The sequence below is a fragment of the Stenella coeruleoalba genome, assembly GCF_951394435.1.
Source record: "Stenella coeruleoalba genome assembly, chromosome: 14".
In the NCBI taxonomy this organism is placed as follows: Eukaryota; Metazoa; Chordata; class Mammalia; order Artiodactyla; family Delphinidae; genus Stenella; species Stenella coeruleoalba.
Genome location: NC_137160.1, coordinates 81,195,169 through 81,214,363, shown reverse-complemented (window position 1 = coordinate 81,214,363; position 19,195 = coordinate 81,195,169). Strand labels below are relative to the sequence as shown.

Below are 19,195 nucleotides of genomic sequence, written 5' to 3'. Positions count from 1 at the left end.
CATTCACTTATTCATTCTTGTTACCTACCCTGCAACTCCCACACGTATTTGTTGAAGGCCTTGTGTTGTAGATGTGGGGTATACCATGGTATGCAAAATAAACAAGAAACATTCCTAAACTTGATTATAGACTAGGAGGGAGACAGACATTAAACAAATAGTCACATGACTAAATATTTGATAATTTTTAAAAACCTGTGTTCAATCAAGGAAAAGTTTAAGGTGCTTTGAGAGGATTTAAGGTATGAACTGACCTAATCTAGGAGGTCAGAACGTCTTCTTTGAAATTGGTGTTTGAGCTGAACTGGAAAGGATAAGGTAGTAGGGGGGAGTTAAGTGGATGTGTGGCATGTGCAAAAGCCCCTGTGATGGAGGGAGTGTGCTGGTTTTAAGGAACTGGAGGATGACCAGTGTGGTTAGCAGGCAGATAGCCAGGGTGAAACAATGGCACAGGGTGAATGAAACTAGAGTAATTGCTGAGTGCCGATTCATGCCAGATGTAAACAGCCATGTAAACGGCCATATAAAGTACTGTGGCATTTAAAGTATTTGAAGGATTTTAACAGGGAGGGCTGCCAGAGTTGAATTTTGGAAAGATAACTTTAGTTGCAGCTACTATGTGCAGAATGGGATGCAGTGAGGCAAGAATGGAAGTTCAGTTGTGGCATCTGAGAGATGGTGATTCAGTAGCAATGCAGAGAAGTGGCCAAAGTAGACAGCTAATTGAGGAGGTAGAAGTAGCAGGACTCTGTGATGGATTGGTTATGGGGCTTAAGGGAAAAGGAGGTATCAAGGTCTGGAGCAACAGGTTCAATGCTCACTAAGATCATGAATTCTATTTTGGACATGTTAAGTGGCAGAAATCAAATAGGTAGTAGGATATACGAAGTTCAAATTCTGTGAGACTCCCCGGCATATACATATGTAGTAATTTCTGCCAGCAGTGTGAAAGAAAGTTCCTAGGGAGAGAGTGCAGGGGAGAGTACTGCCATCATTTAAAGCAGTGGTTCTTAACCAGGGCCAGGGGACGTTGGGCAATGTCTGGAGACAATTCTGGATGTCACAATTCAGGAAGGAGGGTGCTACTGGCATCTAGTGGGCAGAGGCAAGGGATGCTGCTCAACACCCTCCCATGAGCAGGACAGCCCTCACAACAAAGAAGCACCAGGCCTCAAATGTCAGTAGTGTTACGGCTGAGAAACCCTGATTCAAAGGCTGGGTAGAAGAGGGCAAGCCAGCTGAAAAGTCTGAGAGCAACCAGGAGAATGCAGCATGAGGAAGGTTTGAGAAGAAAGTGTCAGAGTGACTATCAAGTGGGATGGAGACTGAAAATGGTCATTGGCTTAAGGATCTGGCAATTTTTGGTGACCATCTTGAGAAGTGCTTCTGTGTGAGGGTCAGGAGCTTTTTTAGATAGGACGGAAGAATAGGAGATTGAGAAAATGGAGAAAGCAAGTGTAGACAACTCTACAGCAGAGGTAAGGATGGAGGGAGGAAGGGAATGAGGCTATTTATATATTTTAATGAGAGACATTTGATTATTTTAAAATGCTGACATTCTTATCCAGTAGAGGAGAGGCATGGGAGGGGCTAGGAGTCAGAGACAGGGAGAGAAGGACTGGCTCTAGTCAGGAGTAGCTGCTTCTGTCGCAGCAGGAGGGAAAGGGGAGAAGATGGATGGAGTCGAGCAGGATGGCCTACAGTGTCTCCCTTTATCTCTGTCTCCCACAGCCTTAGTGTTAGTTTCTTTCTTTTTAAAATTAATTAATTAACTAATTTGGCTGTGCCGGGTCTTAGTTGCGGGATGCGAGATCTTTAGTTGCATTTGCTGCATGTGGGACCCAGTTCCCCGACCAGGGATTGAACCTGGGCCTCCTACACTGAGAGCGTGGAGTCCTAGCCACTGGACCACCAGGGAAGTCCCTGGTGTTAGTTTCAATGGCTCGGGCAGGGTAGTCAGAAGCAGACCACTGATTCCACACTGTGTGCCTTTGGAGTCCAGGGAAGGGTTTTATTTTAGGATGTTTTGGGCCACTCAAGAAGGTTTTGGGTATTTCATGAACCATCACTATTAAAGTTAGGGAGACCACCTTGGCTGAGCTTCTGAAAAGGGGTATTTGATGAGCGCTAACTTGCTTTGAATAAACAGTACAGTTACTTTTTTCCCCTCCAGTTTTCTCGCATGTTCTTTGGAGCAGTTTCTTCTGACCAACAAGAACACTTCAACCACCCTTTCCACAGTCTGGCAACAGCAAGTGACAGTGAAGAGGACGTGAATAATGGCAGTTTTTCCACATTCTAACAATGATGGCTGAGCTGGCCCCCTACCCATTTACTGGCTCACTTGCACCTCAAACACATTTTCACACTTAAGCCTATGAAGATATTGTCTTGGACTTCCTTGAAATGGATAATGGGCTGCTAGTTTTCTAAACATCTTCTTATACAACAACCATATCTAGAAATAGCTGCTTGTCAAGTAAATGTAATTTGCTTTAAATCCATTATGCTTCTTGGGAGGGAGAAGAGTTTTCTGTGCAGGGAAAAAGCTCATTAGAATTCTTCAATTCAGGGACTTCCCTGGTGATGCAGTGGTTGAGAGTCCGCCTGTCAATGCAGGGGACATGGGTTCAAGCCCTGGTCTGGGAAGATCCCACATGCTGTGGAGCAACTAAGCCCGTGTGCCGCAACTACTGAGCCTGCACTCTAGAGCCCGTGAGTCACAACTACTGAAGCCTGCGTGCCATGCTCCGCAACAAGAGAAGCCACTGCAATGAGAAGCCCGTGCACCACAACGAAGAGTAGCCCCTGCTCACCGCAACTAGAGAAAGCATGCGTGGAGCAATGAAAACCCAACACAGCCAAATAAATAAAATTTAAAAAAATAAAAAAGAATTCTTCAATTCAGCGCACATTCACACTAGAGTTTTTAGCATTTTCTTTACCAGTTTTATAAAGGTATTTAAACTTTCTTTAGCAGCCATTTTGAGTGCATCAATATGGCTTGTAGAGTTCAGGTATCTTCTGTGTTTGATTGCAAACATTTGAGTTTTGGTGCTTTCAGACATAGTAAAAAGTTATGTATGTAATACCATAACATTTTTGGTCTATTGCTTGCTATATTTTGTTAAGATTTTAAGTAAAAATATATGACTTTAAAATTTTGCAGTGTGATGCAGAAAAGAAGTGATGCCAAAAAATTATTTCTGTATTATCTGATATAGAACAGCAGCCTCCACTGCCAAGAAAGCCTGGGTTTGGAGGGGAATGAGATGGAAGATGAATGTCTCTGTTCTTTGCCTCTTTAAGAATTAGCTTCTTACCTGCACAGAATAAAAAATCTGGCACAGAAATATTGTTATATAACATCTTATGATGTGTGCCTCTCCCTCTCCCAAACCTGTTTAGAGTCAATTATAACCTGACAAACTAGACTTTTGTAACACCTTAATTGTTAAGCCTGTGAAACCATCAAATCACAAGGAAATGTTAATTGGCAAGCAATTGTGCTTTAGATTTTGTGAGGAATTAATAAGACAAAGGTGGCTGAGTGGATTAGTAAACTTTAGAACTGTGAACAGAGTTCAAACTAAAACCAGAATGAGTTTGGCTCTTGTAGCTTGGTAATGAGCCATAGCTACCCACAATAACCTAATAAAAACTCAAGTTCATCCCAAAATGTTCCTCAGTGAATGAAACTGGGCTTTCATCAAGCTTTTTTTGGAAACTGGCAATGCCCACATAATTTCACATTGTAGGCTAAAGATTTATGTATCTTTTGCTTACACTGATGACTAACACTGAATTTCACATATTCCTAATAAATGCAGATGACTACATGGAGAACATTTATACCCGAGAGTAACTGTAGGTCTCCTTGCTGAGGATGAAGTTTCTGGTTCGCTCATTGAAATGGGCCAGGGCAGTTTCGGCTGTGAAGGCATCATCATCATCAGTAATCACCTAGATGCAGCACTGGTCTGTAAAAGGCAGTTACACTGTCAAATTGTATATAGTTTGGATTTTAGAATTTGGATACAGAATGCTAAATTTAAATGACACCAGATTTTTGTTTGACTTCACATACCATTTAGAAGATGCAAAAGGCTTCTCAGCTGGGAAACCATCTATATGTTACATTCAATTATTAATCCAGTTTGACGAATTTTTGAGGAAGCTAAACTGATGTAGTAAATGAGCTGGTGAAAAAGAGCCTTAGTGAATAAACTAGTAAAAGGCAGAAATGATAGCTACAAAGTATGGAGTCACTGCTAGACTAAGAGGCTTGGAAATGAGGACCTGATAGGGACCAACAAAATCAATGTCAAGGGCCAGTGTCTTATTTTGTTACTACTCAAATTAAAAGGAGTACACAGATTAGTATAAATACTATATTTATTAAATATCTTTACAGTTTATTTAAATGTATTTACAGAACTATTCCTGCATAAGTTATACTTCAGACATCCAATTCAGGTCACTGCCTCTTGGGTAAGACAAATAATGATAGTCTCAACAGAAAAAAGCAGCTCATTAGTATACACAAATTCAGACTTGCTTCATTATTTAGCCATCTTTGCCACAAACTACCTGCTTACAGTTAAAATTTTGACATGGACACTGTCGATTTTTAGTTGAACTTCAATTTTGCAAAGAATTTAATTTTTTTAAACAATAGAATCCAAATGTTTTCTGTTTCACATTCTGTTTTATAAGCAGATTTTGGTTTTTTAATGTTGTAAAATTTGTTAAATGCAAAAATGTGATAGTTTCCAGGAAAATTGGATGCTGTAGCTTCTACCAAAGATAGCTGGTATAAGGTGACAAGGAACCATGAACTTAATCAGAAGTACAAACATTTACAGTTCTAGCCTATCTTGTTTACAATCTCCAAAACACTCAAAACTGACTCAGTGAATCCCACAATTACTGCCTTGTTACATGATGTGGTATGTTGGTGGTACTGAAGGCGGTACTGAAGGCTACTATTCTATCCAGAACGAATGCAACCGATGTGATAAGACACTCGCCCATCATGCAAAGCTCGAAATCTAGTTTCTAATCTAGTTACAGCCCAACTCCCAGACATGCACACCTGGAATGGATTCTTTTGTGATTTAGTACCCATCAACCATGTCAAGCCAGTACAGTAATTCAGGACAAGTAACTTGTTTTCCCCACCTCATTTCTTCTTTCAGTTTTTAGGAGCCTATGGACTCTACTGTGTATCCATTCGGTGAATTCTTTTTTGTGCGCAGGCAGCTTAAGTTCACAGGAAGAAATAAGGTTCTGATATGTTTAGAGTGCACACTTTAAAACAGAACAAAATAAAAATTTCAAGCATGTGATAAAAATATTGATTTTTATAATACAGTATTGCTTTATAAATATAGATGGAAAAGCTATAAACTTTACTGGTCTTTGGTGCATCCAGAGAGGGATAAATAATTTGCCATTTGTAAATTAGAAATCCAAATTCTCTTTTGTTATAAAAGTCCACTACGTGAGGCAAATGTATCAATATGTGTGTTTATACTGCTTGATTTAAAATACAATTAACACATCAAGTTCAGAATTAGACCCACCAAGTGGTATATCTCAGGCACACCCCACAAAGACTTGGGTCCTGTGACATGGAAAATTCCAGTATGGGTACTACACAGCCTCTGACCACTGACAGTGGAAGGAAAGTTACTTGTTAAGCAGCACTCCAACAGACCCCCACAGTCATAAAATTAAGTGCATAACACAAAAAGGGCAGGGGAAAAAAAGAGAAAATATTTTGTGTCCCAAATCTACAGGCCAGGTCCAAAGTCAGTTCCCCTGTGAAACTCAATTCTTGTCCCACTATTTTCAACATCCCTGGAACAAACACATTGTCAATTTCTAACGCTCATTTCTCAAAAAAGACTAAGTTGATTAAATGAGTTGTGTAAAACACCACCATCAATCTACCTTTATGAAGACTGTGTTTGATGGGTTTAGATGAGTGCAGAGAAAGCCAGTGATGTGACCAGCACTGCTCTTACGTGGAATTAAATGTATGCATTGGAAAATTAATACAAAATATATCCAGATCATAAGGCTCCATACCTCTGACCAGAAATAATTAAAAACCCAACAAAAGAACTGAAGTTGTCAGCCCAAGTGTAAATGTATTCCTTCCAACAAAACCCTTCTGGATGCAACTTTCTTTACTTTTTAAATACACAGAGACTGCAAATAGTTTGTGCAAAATAAATACCCCGCCACTTGCCACTCACGCTTCTGTGTTTTATCACAGCACGATGGATTCTCATTATTTAAACAGAGTCTCTCTCCACCCCCCACCCCACCCCCCATCTCCTCTACCAAAGAATTCTGTTTTGTCAGGTTAGGGTAGTTAAGGCATTCTGACATGTAATTAAAGGTGATTCAAAATAGATATCTAACATTATGCCAATTTAGGAATAGTAGATAAATTACTGAACGGCTTACAAATGAATAACTCATTCTTATTATAAATGAAATGCCTGTTACAAGCATGATGCATTGAAATATAGTAATGACATGTACATGGTACATGTTAAACATTTTTAAATAAAACAAAAGCTTGACAGTTACTCAAATATACAGTACAAATTCACAAAACAAAATCTTTTAAAACAAGTTGAGGTAACCTCAAACATAAGTTTTAATGCAATAAACCAGGGAGTAAGTATCTCCTTTAGAGAAAGAGACTTTCTATATTCTCAAGTAGATTCTCATTAGGTTTAATTGCATTCTCATCTATACACCAATGTTACCTGACATATATAAAACATGGCTTTAATTTAAGGATTTCTAAGTATATATATTTTTCTACCACGAAGTTAATGAAGGAAAAAAACTGACCCAAAAATATATATCTTTACAGCAGTCGACTTGTACACAAACCTTAAAAATAAGTTTGAATTTGCAGATAATGGAAAAACTGAATGTGGGGTAATTTTATAAGGAAACTATACACTGCAAGATGGCTATTCGGAAACTGTAAACATTAAGCTTGATTCAGAAACCCCTAAATTTCTGTGTAGGGCAAATGCAAATGTCATATCATCACTAGGAGTTTTCCTCGTGGACTCTTGTGCCACTGCCCACAGTGTTCTTTCCACATGGACTCCCTGAATTTGGTACATGCTCTATAGAAAGCAAGGCTACTAACAACAGGTCTGAGAGTGAGAAAAGGGGTATAGCGTGACCATCAAAGGCCAACAAAATTCAAAGTTAGAGCTGTTCCATTCTCAACCCATCAGGCCTATGGGCCTAAAGCTCCCACACAGGGGCATCATATCAGACAGCTGGGAGGAATTTCAGCTGTAACATTAAATTTGTAGGCTTTGAGGAATTTATAACCTTGAATAATATTTCCATTAAAAATTTTTGGTAAGGAGTCTCCCCAAACCCCCCTGCAGATCAGGCCACCAGCCTGTGATATGCAGTAACCAATAAACTGCTGAAACTTTCATCACAGGAGCACAATTAATCATCTTTTAAAAACCATGAAACATTTGCATACATAGAACTAAACTGAATTTTTCTTCCAACTTGTAACCAAAAAAAAGCTCCCCGGATCAAGATTTTGTAATCCAGAACAATGTTTTAGAGCAAGATTATAAGCCCCTGAAAAATAGGAGTTTATAATGAAAACATAAAGCCACACCCAATCATAACACAGACTGTATAGTACACGTGTAACATATCTTTTGATAATATATAACGTATGTTTCTAGTAGATGTACCATAACATACAATTTGTGTTAGACTTTTAAAATCCCTTTAACACATTCTAATTTTGAATTCACTTTACCAATATTACTCATTTTCAATACTTCAACTGTTTTTGAAAAGTAATAGACATTTTGGCTTTGAAAACCTCCATCCCATCATGGAAAGGACAATGTGAAGTGAAGGCCAATCTTCAAATCTTGATTCTCTTCAAATGTTGCTGGCAGATATGAGCTAGTGAATGACAGTAGTGGTTCTCAACAAAGATCTCAATGGGGTCTCAAAAAGACAGGCAAAAGGCTTACATCACTGGCCACTGAGATCAGTAGCAAAGAAACATGGTCCTGCCAGCAGGATCAGCACACACGGTAGGGGAGAATTTGGGATGATGAAAGGAGAGGCAGGAGTTGACACCTAGGTGAGTCAGTCTGTATACTCAGCCACTATTGAGAGAAGGACAGTGATGTCATCTGGCTTTCCACCTAAAATGAAAATGAAAACGTATTTATATATTTTAAAAGGAAAAGTCAATAAAAAATGTAAGCCTAAATAAATAAGTACTAGGAAACAAATACTGGTATCTCAGGCAGGTTTGGTTTGTCAATATACTCTGGCAGAAAAAAGGAAAAAAACCATTTGATAAATAGTTAAAACGCACCAAGAAATTACATGTAATTTAATTGAAGCTTTTAAAAAAAAACCTTCCCTGCTCCTTTACAACAGCTCTGTTAAAATGGCCACCACCACATCCTCTGTTTATAGCAATCATAATAAAGACAAAATGTGGCTAAGATTAATTCTGCCTGACAAGAAAGTTACATGTTATACCCACAATCCTAATTTGGACAAACATATCCAATGTTTTGAAACTAGTAATAGTCTTGTATTCTAATCTGGCAATCAGCTATGGCATGTGCTTTTTTCTATTTGAATATTTCCTGGACAGCTAAGAAATGCTTTACATATCATAAGATTCTACCAGCAAGAAACTGACCAACTCTGCTAGTTCTGATATGCTAGTACCAACATGTCATCTGAGCTCCAAGACTGAGCTACTTGGCCTGCTCCCAAAGTTACATATCGCTCAGTAGATAGGAAGACTCTTTAGGCAAGGACAGTCTAACATTACTTCCATCTTCAAAACCTGCCATGGCAATTTGGCAGGCAAATACTGTCAATGAGTCCCACAAAGCCAGAGGAAGGGAGAAGTGAAATGTCAGACTCATGAAGGGCAGAATGTTTAAACTGTTAGGAATGTCCAGGCAGAGCTCGGAGGCTTTTGGGGCTCAGGTCCAAGCAGTGCAGTGGCAGCAATAAAGGGCTTCAGGTTCCACCTGCCTCTGCAGCCAATTAAATTCAGTTCTGAAGGGCACCTCTGTGGGGAACACATGATGACATGCACTTGCTCTGTCCTTCAGTGTTACAGCCTGCTGACCTTGCTCCCACGGGCTCACAGCTGGGAGAGGGCACCTCAGCAGTCTCACCCCAGTGCTGTAGTTTGCCTCACCCACAGCCCAGAATGCTCCCATCCTCTATGTCCCCAGTTAGTCCCTATGACCTTCCTAAGGAATGCTTACCTCTCACATTCAATCCATTGTCACATGCAAACTGTGCAAAAGGTGACATATAATTTGGGTCATAGGCCAGCTCATGAGCTTGCTCAGCAATGCTTCTTGCCGTCTGTTGTATACTCTCATAATTTGAATTCTAATATGAAAACATGAGGGAGTTATTTTTACCATAATGCCTCACATGATTTCTGCACACAGTAAACATCACTTGCAAGCATCGCTTTTTAAGACAGTAACACTTATCTAATCATAGTTTCCACCACTTAAGTTTTATTCCAGTTAGAGAAGACAATGAAACATTATACCTCAACTAAAATGAATGAGATCACCAGTGCTGCCTGCATAAGATGTCAATTAGAAAGTCCTTTGCATGGACTTGGGTCCTGAAGTTTGAATTTTCTTTCTTTTTTTTTTGGCCGCGCCATGCGGCATGTGGGATCTTGGTTCCCTGACCAGGGATCAAACCCACACCCCGTGCAGTGGAAGCGTGGAGTCTTAACCACTGGACCACCAGGGAAGTCCCTTGAATTTTCATATTTGTTTTTTTTTTCCCACTTGAAATTCTTAAGGCATTCTTGCTAAAATGGGATGGGGTTGAAAGGGCGGATTTTGATAGCACTTCGGGATGACCTCAAAAGCTTCCTTGCTTGGGAATGCCCCCCTGGCCAAGCACAGTGTGCTCTCCAAGTAAGGGCTGCCAGTTGCCCTACTGAAAATCCCTCTCTATTCTGTATTCCTTCACCTTGCTTTATTTTTCTTCTTCTTATTTACCACCACCATTATAGCTATTCTTTCTTTCTCTGTATTATCTGTCTTCCTCCACTAGAATGTAAGCTCCATAAGGGCAGGGAATGTGTCATTTCTGCTTGTCATTCTGTTACCACACAGAGCATAGTGCCAGCACGTGTAAGCGCCTGACCTTTACTAGGCCCCACAGACAAGGCGTAGTGCTAAGGGTTTCTAATGCATGGTCTTGGTTTATCCTTACCAAAACCCTACAAAACAGGCCTTTTGTACCACTCCACCATTATACAGGTGAGGAAAATACTGCTTAAAAAGTTTAGAAACTTACTCAAAGTCATACTGGTTAGTGGTAAAAACATGAGAAAAGACTAATTTTCCCCAGAGTCAGTACTTTACAAAGCCAGGAGAATATGCAGACTGGTTTTCACTTCCTTCCACTCTCTGTATGGGCCAAATCTGAACAGTTTCTTTACTGATGACAGCTCAGATCACATCAAGGCCCCTAGTTGCCTGCTGCCCTTGGCTGCTGCCTTGGCTGGCTCTGGTATGATGATTTCCTATCTTTCCCAGCCTGAACACCTGCTGAGTTTGCTAGGAGAATAAAAAGTGAAAAAGACAACCAGCAACTAACACCATTAAAATACCATTAAAAACACAAACAAGAACTGGCCCATCTGGACTTTTCCTACCTTTACCACCCTACTAAATAAAGGCTTGGATGAGAAGCCTCTTTTCCCTTCAAGTTCTCCAACTGTGAATATTTCTATATACAACTGTTTCAAAGATTAGAACCATTTTTATTTTCCTAAATTCACAAAATAGTCCTTTCCAAAACTACAAAAAGAGATAATGCAATTGAATTAATAAAAATCAGCTGCCCAGAGAGGGTCACTGTTTCCAAAGGCCAACCTTTGAATTAATTACCTTTAACTTTTTTAGCTCCTGAAGGATCATATAATCAGGCATGTTGTCAAAGAGTCCATCTGTCGCCGTCAGGATAATGTCTCCTAACTGGACATCAAAAGATGTGCTATCAGCGGCATCCGGGCTGTGACAAGGACAGCATAGGGACAAAGTTAACAGAGCCTTTTAGAGATAACTGTTAAAAGTTTGCAATGGGAATGATGCTACAATGTAATGAGGCTTTAAGGAAAACTAATATATAGTAGCAGTCAATAATAAAAACCACCATTCTGAAATTTCTAACCTTGAAAAAAATTAACTGAAAACTCTGATACAAATATTTCAAAAGCTTAACTAAAACTATCAAGTAAAACTGAGTTTGATGATTAGTCTCATGTGGTTTAAAAGGCGGAAGGGTTCTTTTCTGAGTCAGACACTAAAATGCCTCTAAAATCCTGGTGGAAATGAGTCTTTGTTTCCTAATTCTTTAGAGCCAAATTCCATCCTCTCTTATTCACTTTCCACTCATCAGTTTCCCTGCAGGCTTGAATTTGGCTCTCAGGAGGCTGTGTTATAGTGGAATAACTGAGCACTATGGAGGAGAGCATGCAAATCCTATAAGAATTAATTCATATGAAATACCTGCAATGGTATTTCTTACTATAATACTAGTAATTACTAGTATATTACTAGTAATACCAAATTAGTATTACTAAGTCATACTTACTCTGGTAGAGTAAGGACTGTGTGTCTCCCAGGGTTTACAAAGTGCTCATCATGTATAGGTTACTTATTTATTAGTGTGCCTGGCACACAGTAGGTCTTCAAGTAATATCTAATGAATGGAAGAAACAAAGTAACTGACCCTCCAAACTGGGGAAAAACTCATTACTATATTGTTAATGAAGAGAAGAAGGTACTTTGTGTGTGTGTGTGTGTGTGTGTGTGTGTGTGTGTGTGTGTGAGAGAGAGAGAGAGAGAGAGAGAGAGAGAGAGAGAGAGGGAGAGAGAGAGAGAGGGAGAGAGAGAGAGAGACGCTTCTATATGCAGAGAATAAATCTGGCAGTGGCTGCCTCTGAGGACAGAATGTGTGGATGGGGTAGGGACAGAAGCTTGATTTTTCACTACATGTTTTTGTGTAAAACTTTTAAAAAGATATAAGAAAACAGATATAAGAGTGGGGGGTGGGGGGAACCACAGGTGGGAAGAAGAGAAAATATATTCAAAGAGTTAATGGTCCCCTCAGAGGCTGGTTCTCAGCCATTTCCAAAGGCCAGCTCCACTGCTTCCAAGCCTCCAAGGTGAGGAAAAGGTGAGATATCTGATAATCTACCTTCACTTGTAATTAGGGAACAAGAGCCAGGAAAAAAATTCATACACTGACCCAGAATATGGAGACAGAACCAAAGCACCCTAAGCTTGATTAAAAACAAAAAAAAACAAAGAAAAAACTTGTGTAAGTGACATGTTATAAAATTTGCAAAAAGAAAACATAAAAACAAACAGCCCACCCATGCCTGCTGGGGATTTACGCAAAGCCCATTGAGGAAATTTCTAGTTTGTCTTCTCTTGACTGAGGAAAGCAGCAGCACATCTAGAAGTTCTGTGACGGGCTTTTGGCAAGGAACAAATTAGCTTTCGCTTACACAGTTATACAGTAAACATTTTGTAAGAACAGCTACTAAAGGAAATCTGTAAGTTAAGCTTAAAACAATATTTTATAGATAAGAGGGACTAATAACTAAGGAGATAACATGCAGCTGGGAAACAAAAAAGACCAAAAAATAAGAAAATTTTAAAAAGACTGTAAAACTGGTAGAAACCAGGTCGATTTCTTCCGTGGAATAAAGAGAAACAATACAAGACATTTCACATTTGCTCAGTCTTTGGAAACTAATCAGATTTTAGAAGTTTAGATTAATGACCAGGTTGGCACGGAAGTTCTATTTTATGCTGAGGTTTTTCTTTCCCCAGGAGTGTCCTTTGCTATTCTGTCTGTGAGAGACTCGCTGCCATTGGACAGATCGTCCTCTTCTCCCAACACTCCCACCCATGAGCTTGGTGTTCCGCCAGCTGCAGTTTTGCCCATTTTGATTGAACATACTGTGCTGCTGGAAACTTTTGACTGCACTGAAACACGAGCTGAAATCACATGCTAGCATGCTGCCTCTGGGCTCCAGGGGAAGCAACCTCCACCTCACTGGCAGGCCAGGCCAAGTGCTGTCCTGACCAGACTGTCCCAAAGATAGCGTGTGAGGTACAGCAGGGCCGCTCTAGCACTCAGAGGCCAAAACAACAAGGATCAAGTAAAGGAAAATCAAAGCACTGTTCTCCAAAAACTGTTAGCTGAACTTGACATCTACGAACGCCTTGGGGTTCTGAGTTCTCCCCACTCCAACAGGGCTAATATTGATGTGCATTACAGCCAACTGAAGAAGGGCCTATAATCAAATTTTCTTCCAATTATGGTAATCTGCCTTAATCTGAAAGTAAAAAACTGCTTCCCTCTCTCTAGGAGTCAGCAATAGACTTCAGATGGGTAATACTGTACTTAATTATACAGTATGCTCATTCCAGTTTAAAAGATGGCAGTAATCATCATTTTATCTTAGTTTGGACTTAAGATTTGGCCCAATAAGAACTATTAAGTAGAGACAATAGGCACTTGCTAGAATGCTTCTACTTTTACAAAAGGTTCATTACCCATTTAACCACATTTATGAATTGCCAACAATGTTTGTGTCAAGCCCTGTAAGGCTGTTAAAGGCAGTGAAATCTGAGACTGTTTTAGTGTTACTCTGTACTCTGATCTTAGAAAAGATAAACTGTAAAAGTTGATTCAAAAAAGTCCTGATTTTCCTGGAAAGTTCTTGACAATTTAAAAATGAACTGAGAGAAGGTATCAGAAGAAAAAAAGAACAGAACACATCAAGAGCACCATCAGACCACCTCTGAGTCCATTTCCTGAAAGTTAACTTTGCCTGACAAGTTTTGCAGGGACTGCAAGTTCTATTTGATGCATATTATAGGAGGCCCCGAGAATCAGGAAGTTATTCTGATAAATAAAGCAGATGTCTGTTTGCATTTTTCCCCAATAACGTATGCAAAATCTTGTATAGGCAATGGCACAGACAAACAATGACTCATTTCTCCAGCACAACTTAACAAATACAACTGTATGTACCATGTGGTCTTGGTATGAAAAACTAATATTCTGTAAGCCTGAAATAGTATTTTCATAGTCTTGTCAAATTATCAGGTGTTTATCAGAATTCAACTTGGCTGAAATATCAAGTTCAAGCACAGTATCTTTCGATGTCAGACTAAAAGGTCCTCAGTGTGCCTTCTTTTCTCACATGAGAATGGAAAATGCCTATCTCCAACACTGTAGTTAAGGGGAATGGGAAGGAACCTGTTGGTGAGAATGGGGAGATTACCTGTCACTCAAGACGACTCCCTCGGCTTCAGGGGGTGCGATTGAGAGCTGGAACGGAGTGTTGAAGTAATGCTGCTGTTCATCTGATCGGTGCACAACTTCACCACCTCTGACAACCAGAAAGCCTGAGTCGCCCAGGTTTGCTGTGTGCAAGCGGTGGCTAGTTCTGTCCAGCACCACGATGCAGGCAGTACTGCTACCTAGAAACAAAAATGATCTCCATTTATTTTCTCTTTCTAGGCTGTCTCTGCATACACATTTTTATCATATCGCCCCAAAGAGCAACATGCCATAATTTGAATCTCCTTTGCCTAAACAGGACCTTTCTTAGTTATGGCACCATATCAATGTCCGTAGTAACCTGATGAGGATCAACATGACGGGGAAAGAAAACGGGATTTATACTATGCATAGTTAAGTGGGCCAGTGATGACTTGGATTCTTCCACTTGCAGAGATAGGAAACAATAAAAATGGCTGGTATTTAACCACATTATTTCAATAGTGCTATAATCTATCTCAAATGCTCAAAAGGATGTTGTTGAGATATTAAGTTTTAATACTTAAAATGCCAGAAGGAGCATGTTACGTTTCCATGACATTTCTCATTAGTCATAGGCAGAAAGCCTTCTCTGTGAAATTCACTAACATTTAAGACAAGGCACATAACTACAATTTTAAACAGAATTTCCATCTGCTGAGGTCATGAAGAACTTTTACTGAAGACTGACTCACTATGAAGTAACAAGACCAATTTTCCCAGGTAGCTTGTGGAATCAACCTGTTCACTTTACAGAGACTACCTGTTCAGAGAGAAGAGACCACATTCCAAGCAGAAGCTTCTGTGTACCTTTGCAGCACACAGCTCACATGACCTTCCCCACACTGAGGCTGACAGTACAATTAGTGAAAGTGCTTTCAAGTGCTAAAATTTCAACCTATGCACTGAAATATGTGCATATCCTTTGATCTAGCAATTCCACTGTGAGGATTTATCATAAGAAAATAATGTGTTAGCTATTTGATAGCCACTAAAATTGTGTGAGAGAAATATATCTGAAAATGAAAGATAATTTAAGTGAAACAAGTGACTATTTTGCCAGAAAAATGGCAAAATAGAAAAATGAGCAGTTTACCAAGAAATAAATGTAAATGGTCTGTAAATATATTTCTAAAAAATGATCACTGCACTAGTGTAGGAAACATGGTCACTCTCATTTCACAGTGGTAAGAGAGTAGAACTAAATAACCTTTCTAAAGGACAATATTGCCCTGAAATATGTGCATATCCTTTGATCTAGCAATTCTACTGTGAGGATTTATCATAAGAAAATAATTAGAGATGCAAACAAGACTTAAGTACAAAAACACTGCATAAGATCACAAAGAACTGGTAACAACCTCAACATCTAAAATTAAGGGACTGGGGACCTCCCTCGTGGCACGGTGGTTAAGAATCCGCCTGCCAATGCAGGGGACACGGGTTAAAGCCCTGGTCCGGGAAGATCCCACATGCCGCAGAGTAACTAAGCCCGTGCACCACAACTACTGAGCCTGCACTCTACAGCCTGTGAGCCACAATTACTGAGCCTGCCTGCCACAACTACTGAAACCCACGTGCCTAGAGCCCATGCTCCACAACAAGAGAAGCCCGCACACCACAACGAAGAGTAGCCCCCGCTCGCCGCAACTAGAGAAAGCCCGTGTGCAGCAACGAAGACCCAATGCAGCCAAAAATAAATAAATTAAATAAATAAATTTAAAATAATAAAATTGGGCTTCCCTGGTGGCGCAGTGATTGAGAGTCCACCTGCCGATGCAGGGGACACGGATTCGTGCCCCGGTCCGGGAAGATTCCCACATGCCGTGGGAATCTCAGCTCAGCGGCCATGGGCCCATGAGCCATGGCCGCTGAGCCTGCACGTCCGGAGCCTGTGCTCCGCAACGGGAGAGGCCACAACAGTGAGAGGCCCGTGTACCGCATAAAAAAAAAAAAAAAAAAAAAAAAAAGGCAAAAAGAAACAAAATAAACAGGTTGTGGAACCTGCTGTGTTAAATCCCAGTGCTCTATGATTTTCTAGCCACATGACATGACCGTGGGCAAACCACTTATTCTCTCTAGGCCTCAGTTTCTTCCTAACAAAATGAGGAACAAAAATGCCTACAAATCTACCTCACTGAAGCTATTGTGAGCACACAGTAGATTCAATTCCTGTTGTTATTATTCTATGGGCAAAGAAAAAAAGTCAGGGAGTATAATCACTAAAAAATTAACAGTTTTCTTAGTGGATTATAGGTAATTTAATTTTTGTTATTAATTTTTCCTTAGTGAAAATGTGTAACTTAATTTAAAAACACTTAAATATAATCATTTGTGTCACTGTAATGTTCAGAAATTCTGTTTCCTTGTTATCTACAGTATACGCATGTGTATAAACTTGACACTTTAATGCTAAGCTATCTAGTCCCTACCCATTAATTGTCAAAGAAAAGAAAAACATGGGTATTGTAACTAACTGGCCATGCTGTCAGAGAACCTACTCCATAGCTTATATTAGAGCTAAAATCACCAATTACGCTTCCTTCCTAACTCAATGCACAGAAACTCCAATCATTTACGTCATTAATAGAATCACCACACAAAAGATCTTCTGAAAGCTGATGGAATTAATTTAACTGAGAACAAAAAAATGACAGATGAGTAGCACAGCCTTGAAAACTGTGCTGCAGGAAGGACTCACATTGACTCATTATTACTCACTGACAAATCCAGGCTATCATTTTGCTACCCTTGTGGCAGTAACCCACTGCGTTAGAATCAAAATGGTCCTCGTGAGTGACAGACAGAGCTTTAATATGCAAAGCAGCACCAACGAAGGGAAGCTCAGCCTTACAGAATCATCTGGGCTCATAGTGTGTAAACTCCTCTGCCTCTTCAAATTACTGATGCGTACAGCGGCTCAGGCCCTGGTAGCCTAATACTGGGAGAAGAGCTCACCATTCTTACGTGTTTGGAGAGGAACAAACTGGCAAAGAAGAAAAGAGTGCTAAGAACAACAGTGTTGAATGTTCTGACGACTGAGCAATCCAGACAGGTCCCTGAGCAAATCCCTCACGCTAACATGGAAGTATTTTTATCACCTGGCCCTTATTCTGTAAACTACCACTAAGCCTTTTGTGCAGCAAAGAAAGAAAGGGATAGCCTTACTGGGATTAACCCCTCAAATTCTTAAGATATGTTGGCTTCATAAGACCTAAATCCACTTAAGGGTTTCTGAGGAAATAATATGTCAACAATTAGGCTGTGATGCCAACCCAGATCTAAAAGCAGCTAGAAATTCTCAGGAAATAAGTGGTTACAGCTATCAGCTTGCCCTTTATATTGGAATTATGTTATAGGCTTTTTAGCAATGGCAGAATTTTTAAAAAAAGGATCACCTAATCTTATAAAATTATTACTTGCAATTATAGCTGAGGTTCAGTAAAACTCAGCAGCCTGTCTTTGCCAAAATATGCTTGAGTTTTAGTTACAAATAGCTTAGAGATGTGTAGATAAGGTAAGAGAGAAGTGTATATGTGTCAAACATGGTAACGAAGGATTATTTCAACGTGTTTTTTAGGAGAAAGAGGTAGTCATAATATTCAGTGCAAGAAAAACTCTTATATGTCCTTAAATTTATTTTATTAAGCTCTCCCAGTTACATGAAGGTGAATAGGGAAAAAAGTAGGAACAAGGAAGAAATACAGCAAAAAACAAAGCTTTCAAAGTACAAAATCAGGATAGGTGTTACAGGTTTTAACAGGTTATTCCAAGTCACAGTAATTTAGTAAATGCACTGTGGGGTGCAGGGTGGGGTGGTGTTGGCAGAAGACTCAGGCCCCTGGTATCCCTGTCTACAGGTTCTTTTGTTAGATGGCACCCTGCAATGTTCTCTTTTCCCTCAACATGTTTCTGAGTATTACAAGAAGCTTTAAGTCATTGCTTTTCATAAAAAAGATTTATCCAGTTAACATATGAAATAAGGGGTCAGAGGCTAAGTGGTTTGCCCAAAGTCATACGGCAAGTTTACAGAGATGAAATAGAATCTAGGATGTTTCACGGTATCAGGCAAGCTCAAGATTGCATGCCCAAAACAGCAAATTAAGACAAACCAGTATATTGAAACTTCTAGACAAGCTTTCTCTTCAGTTAGAAGGAGAACAAGCTAGTTAATCACAGCACAGAGAAGACAGAAGATGGTAGCATGATGAAAAGTACCCCTTCTTGCAAAGGTTTTAAATTGAAGGCAAAATTCTACAACATGGAGATCTCTGTTAACATTGAACACTGAGGGCTGATTTTAAATGTGCATGGTGATTGGGAGGGAGGCCTTCTAGTAACCAGAAAGATGCTGGCAGTTAGCAGAAACTTAATAACACCCTTTCTGAGAGCCTGCTTAGAAGGCTTGGGTAAGTTCCCAAGAAACCACTTAACAAACAAATGTAGAAGCTTAGCCAAAGGATGCTCCATTAGCATACCAGAAAACAAACACTGGGTATTTGTAAATTTTCTAATACAAGATTAACAGGGATCTACACAGACTAAATGTTAACTGCTAGTAGCTGGGGAGCCAATTTGCAACCTGAACTCCTCACAGGTAATCAACTGAGTTTTACATGCTGGACCTATCCCCTCTTTTCCTCCCTGGGAGAGAATCACTATCCCAATTATACAACCACTTGCTTTTCTTTCTTCTTTTATCATATTTTAGAATCCCTAAACAATACAGTTTTACTTGTTTATGTTTCTGAATTTG

At 39.7% G+C, this 19,195-nt stretch overlaps 2 protein-coding genes across 2 annotated transcripts in view; one reads left to right on the top strand and one right to left on the bottom strand.

Annotated features, from left to right (window-relative positions):
* RAD9B (RAD9 checkpoint clamp component B) overlaps positions 1 to 2,302 on the top strand; it is a gene marked incomplete at its 3' end in the record, with an annotated part of 31,411 nt that extends 29,109 nt beyond the window's left edge. The window contains exon 11 of the mRNA XM_079943171.1: positions 2,174 to 2,302. Within this exon, the coding sequence (XP_079799297.1) occupies positions 2,174 to 2,302 (129 nt within the window). The remainder of the gene's footprint in view (positions 1 to 2,173) is intronic.
* A 2,978-nt stretch (positions 2,303 to 5,280) lies between these two features.
* PPTC7 (protein phosphatase targeting COQ7) overlaps positions 5,281 to 19,195 on the bottom strand; it is a 37,942-nt gene continuing 24,027 nt past the window's right edge. Inside the window, exons 3-6 of the mRNA XM_079943396.1 lie at positions 14,402 to 14,600; positions 10,986 to 11,109; positions 9,324 to 9,453; positions 5,281 to 8,228 (exon numbers count right to left, since the gene is read on the bottom strand). Coding sequence (XP_079799522.1) covers positions 8,170 to 8,228; positions 9,324 to 9,453; positions 10,986 to 11,109; positions 14,402 to 14,600 — 512 coding nt within the window. The 3' untranslated portion in view covers positions 5,281 to 8,169. The remainder of the gene's footprint in view (positions 8,229 to 9,323; positions 9,454 to 10,985; positions 11,110 to 14,401; positions 14,601 to 19,195) is intronic.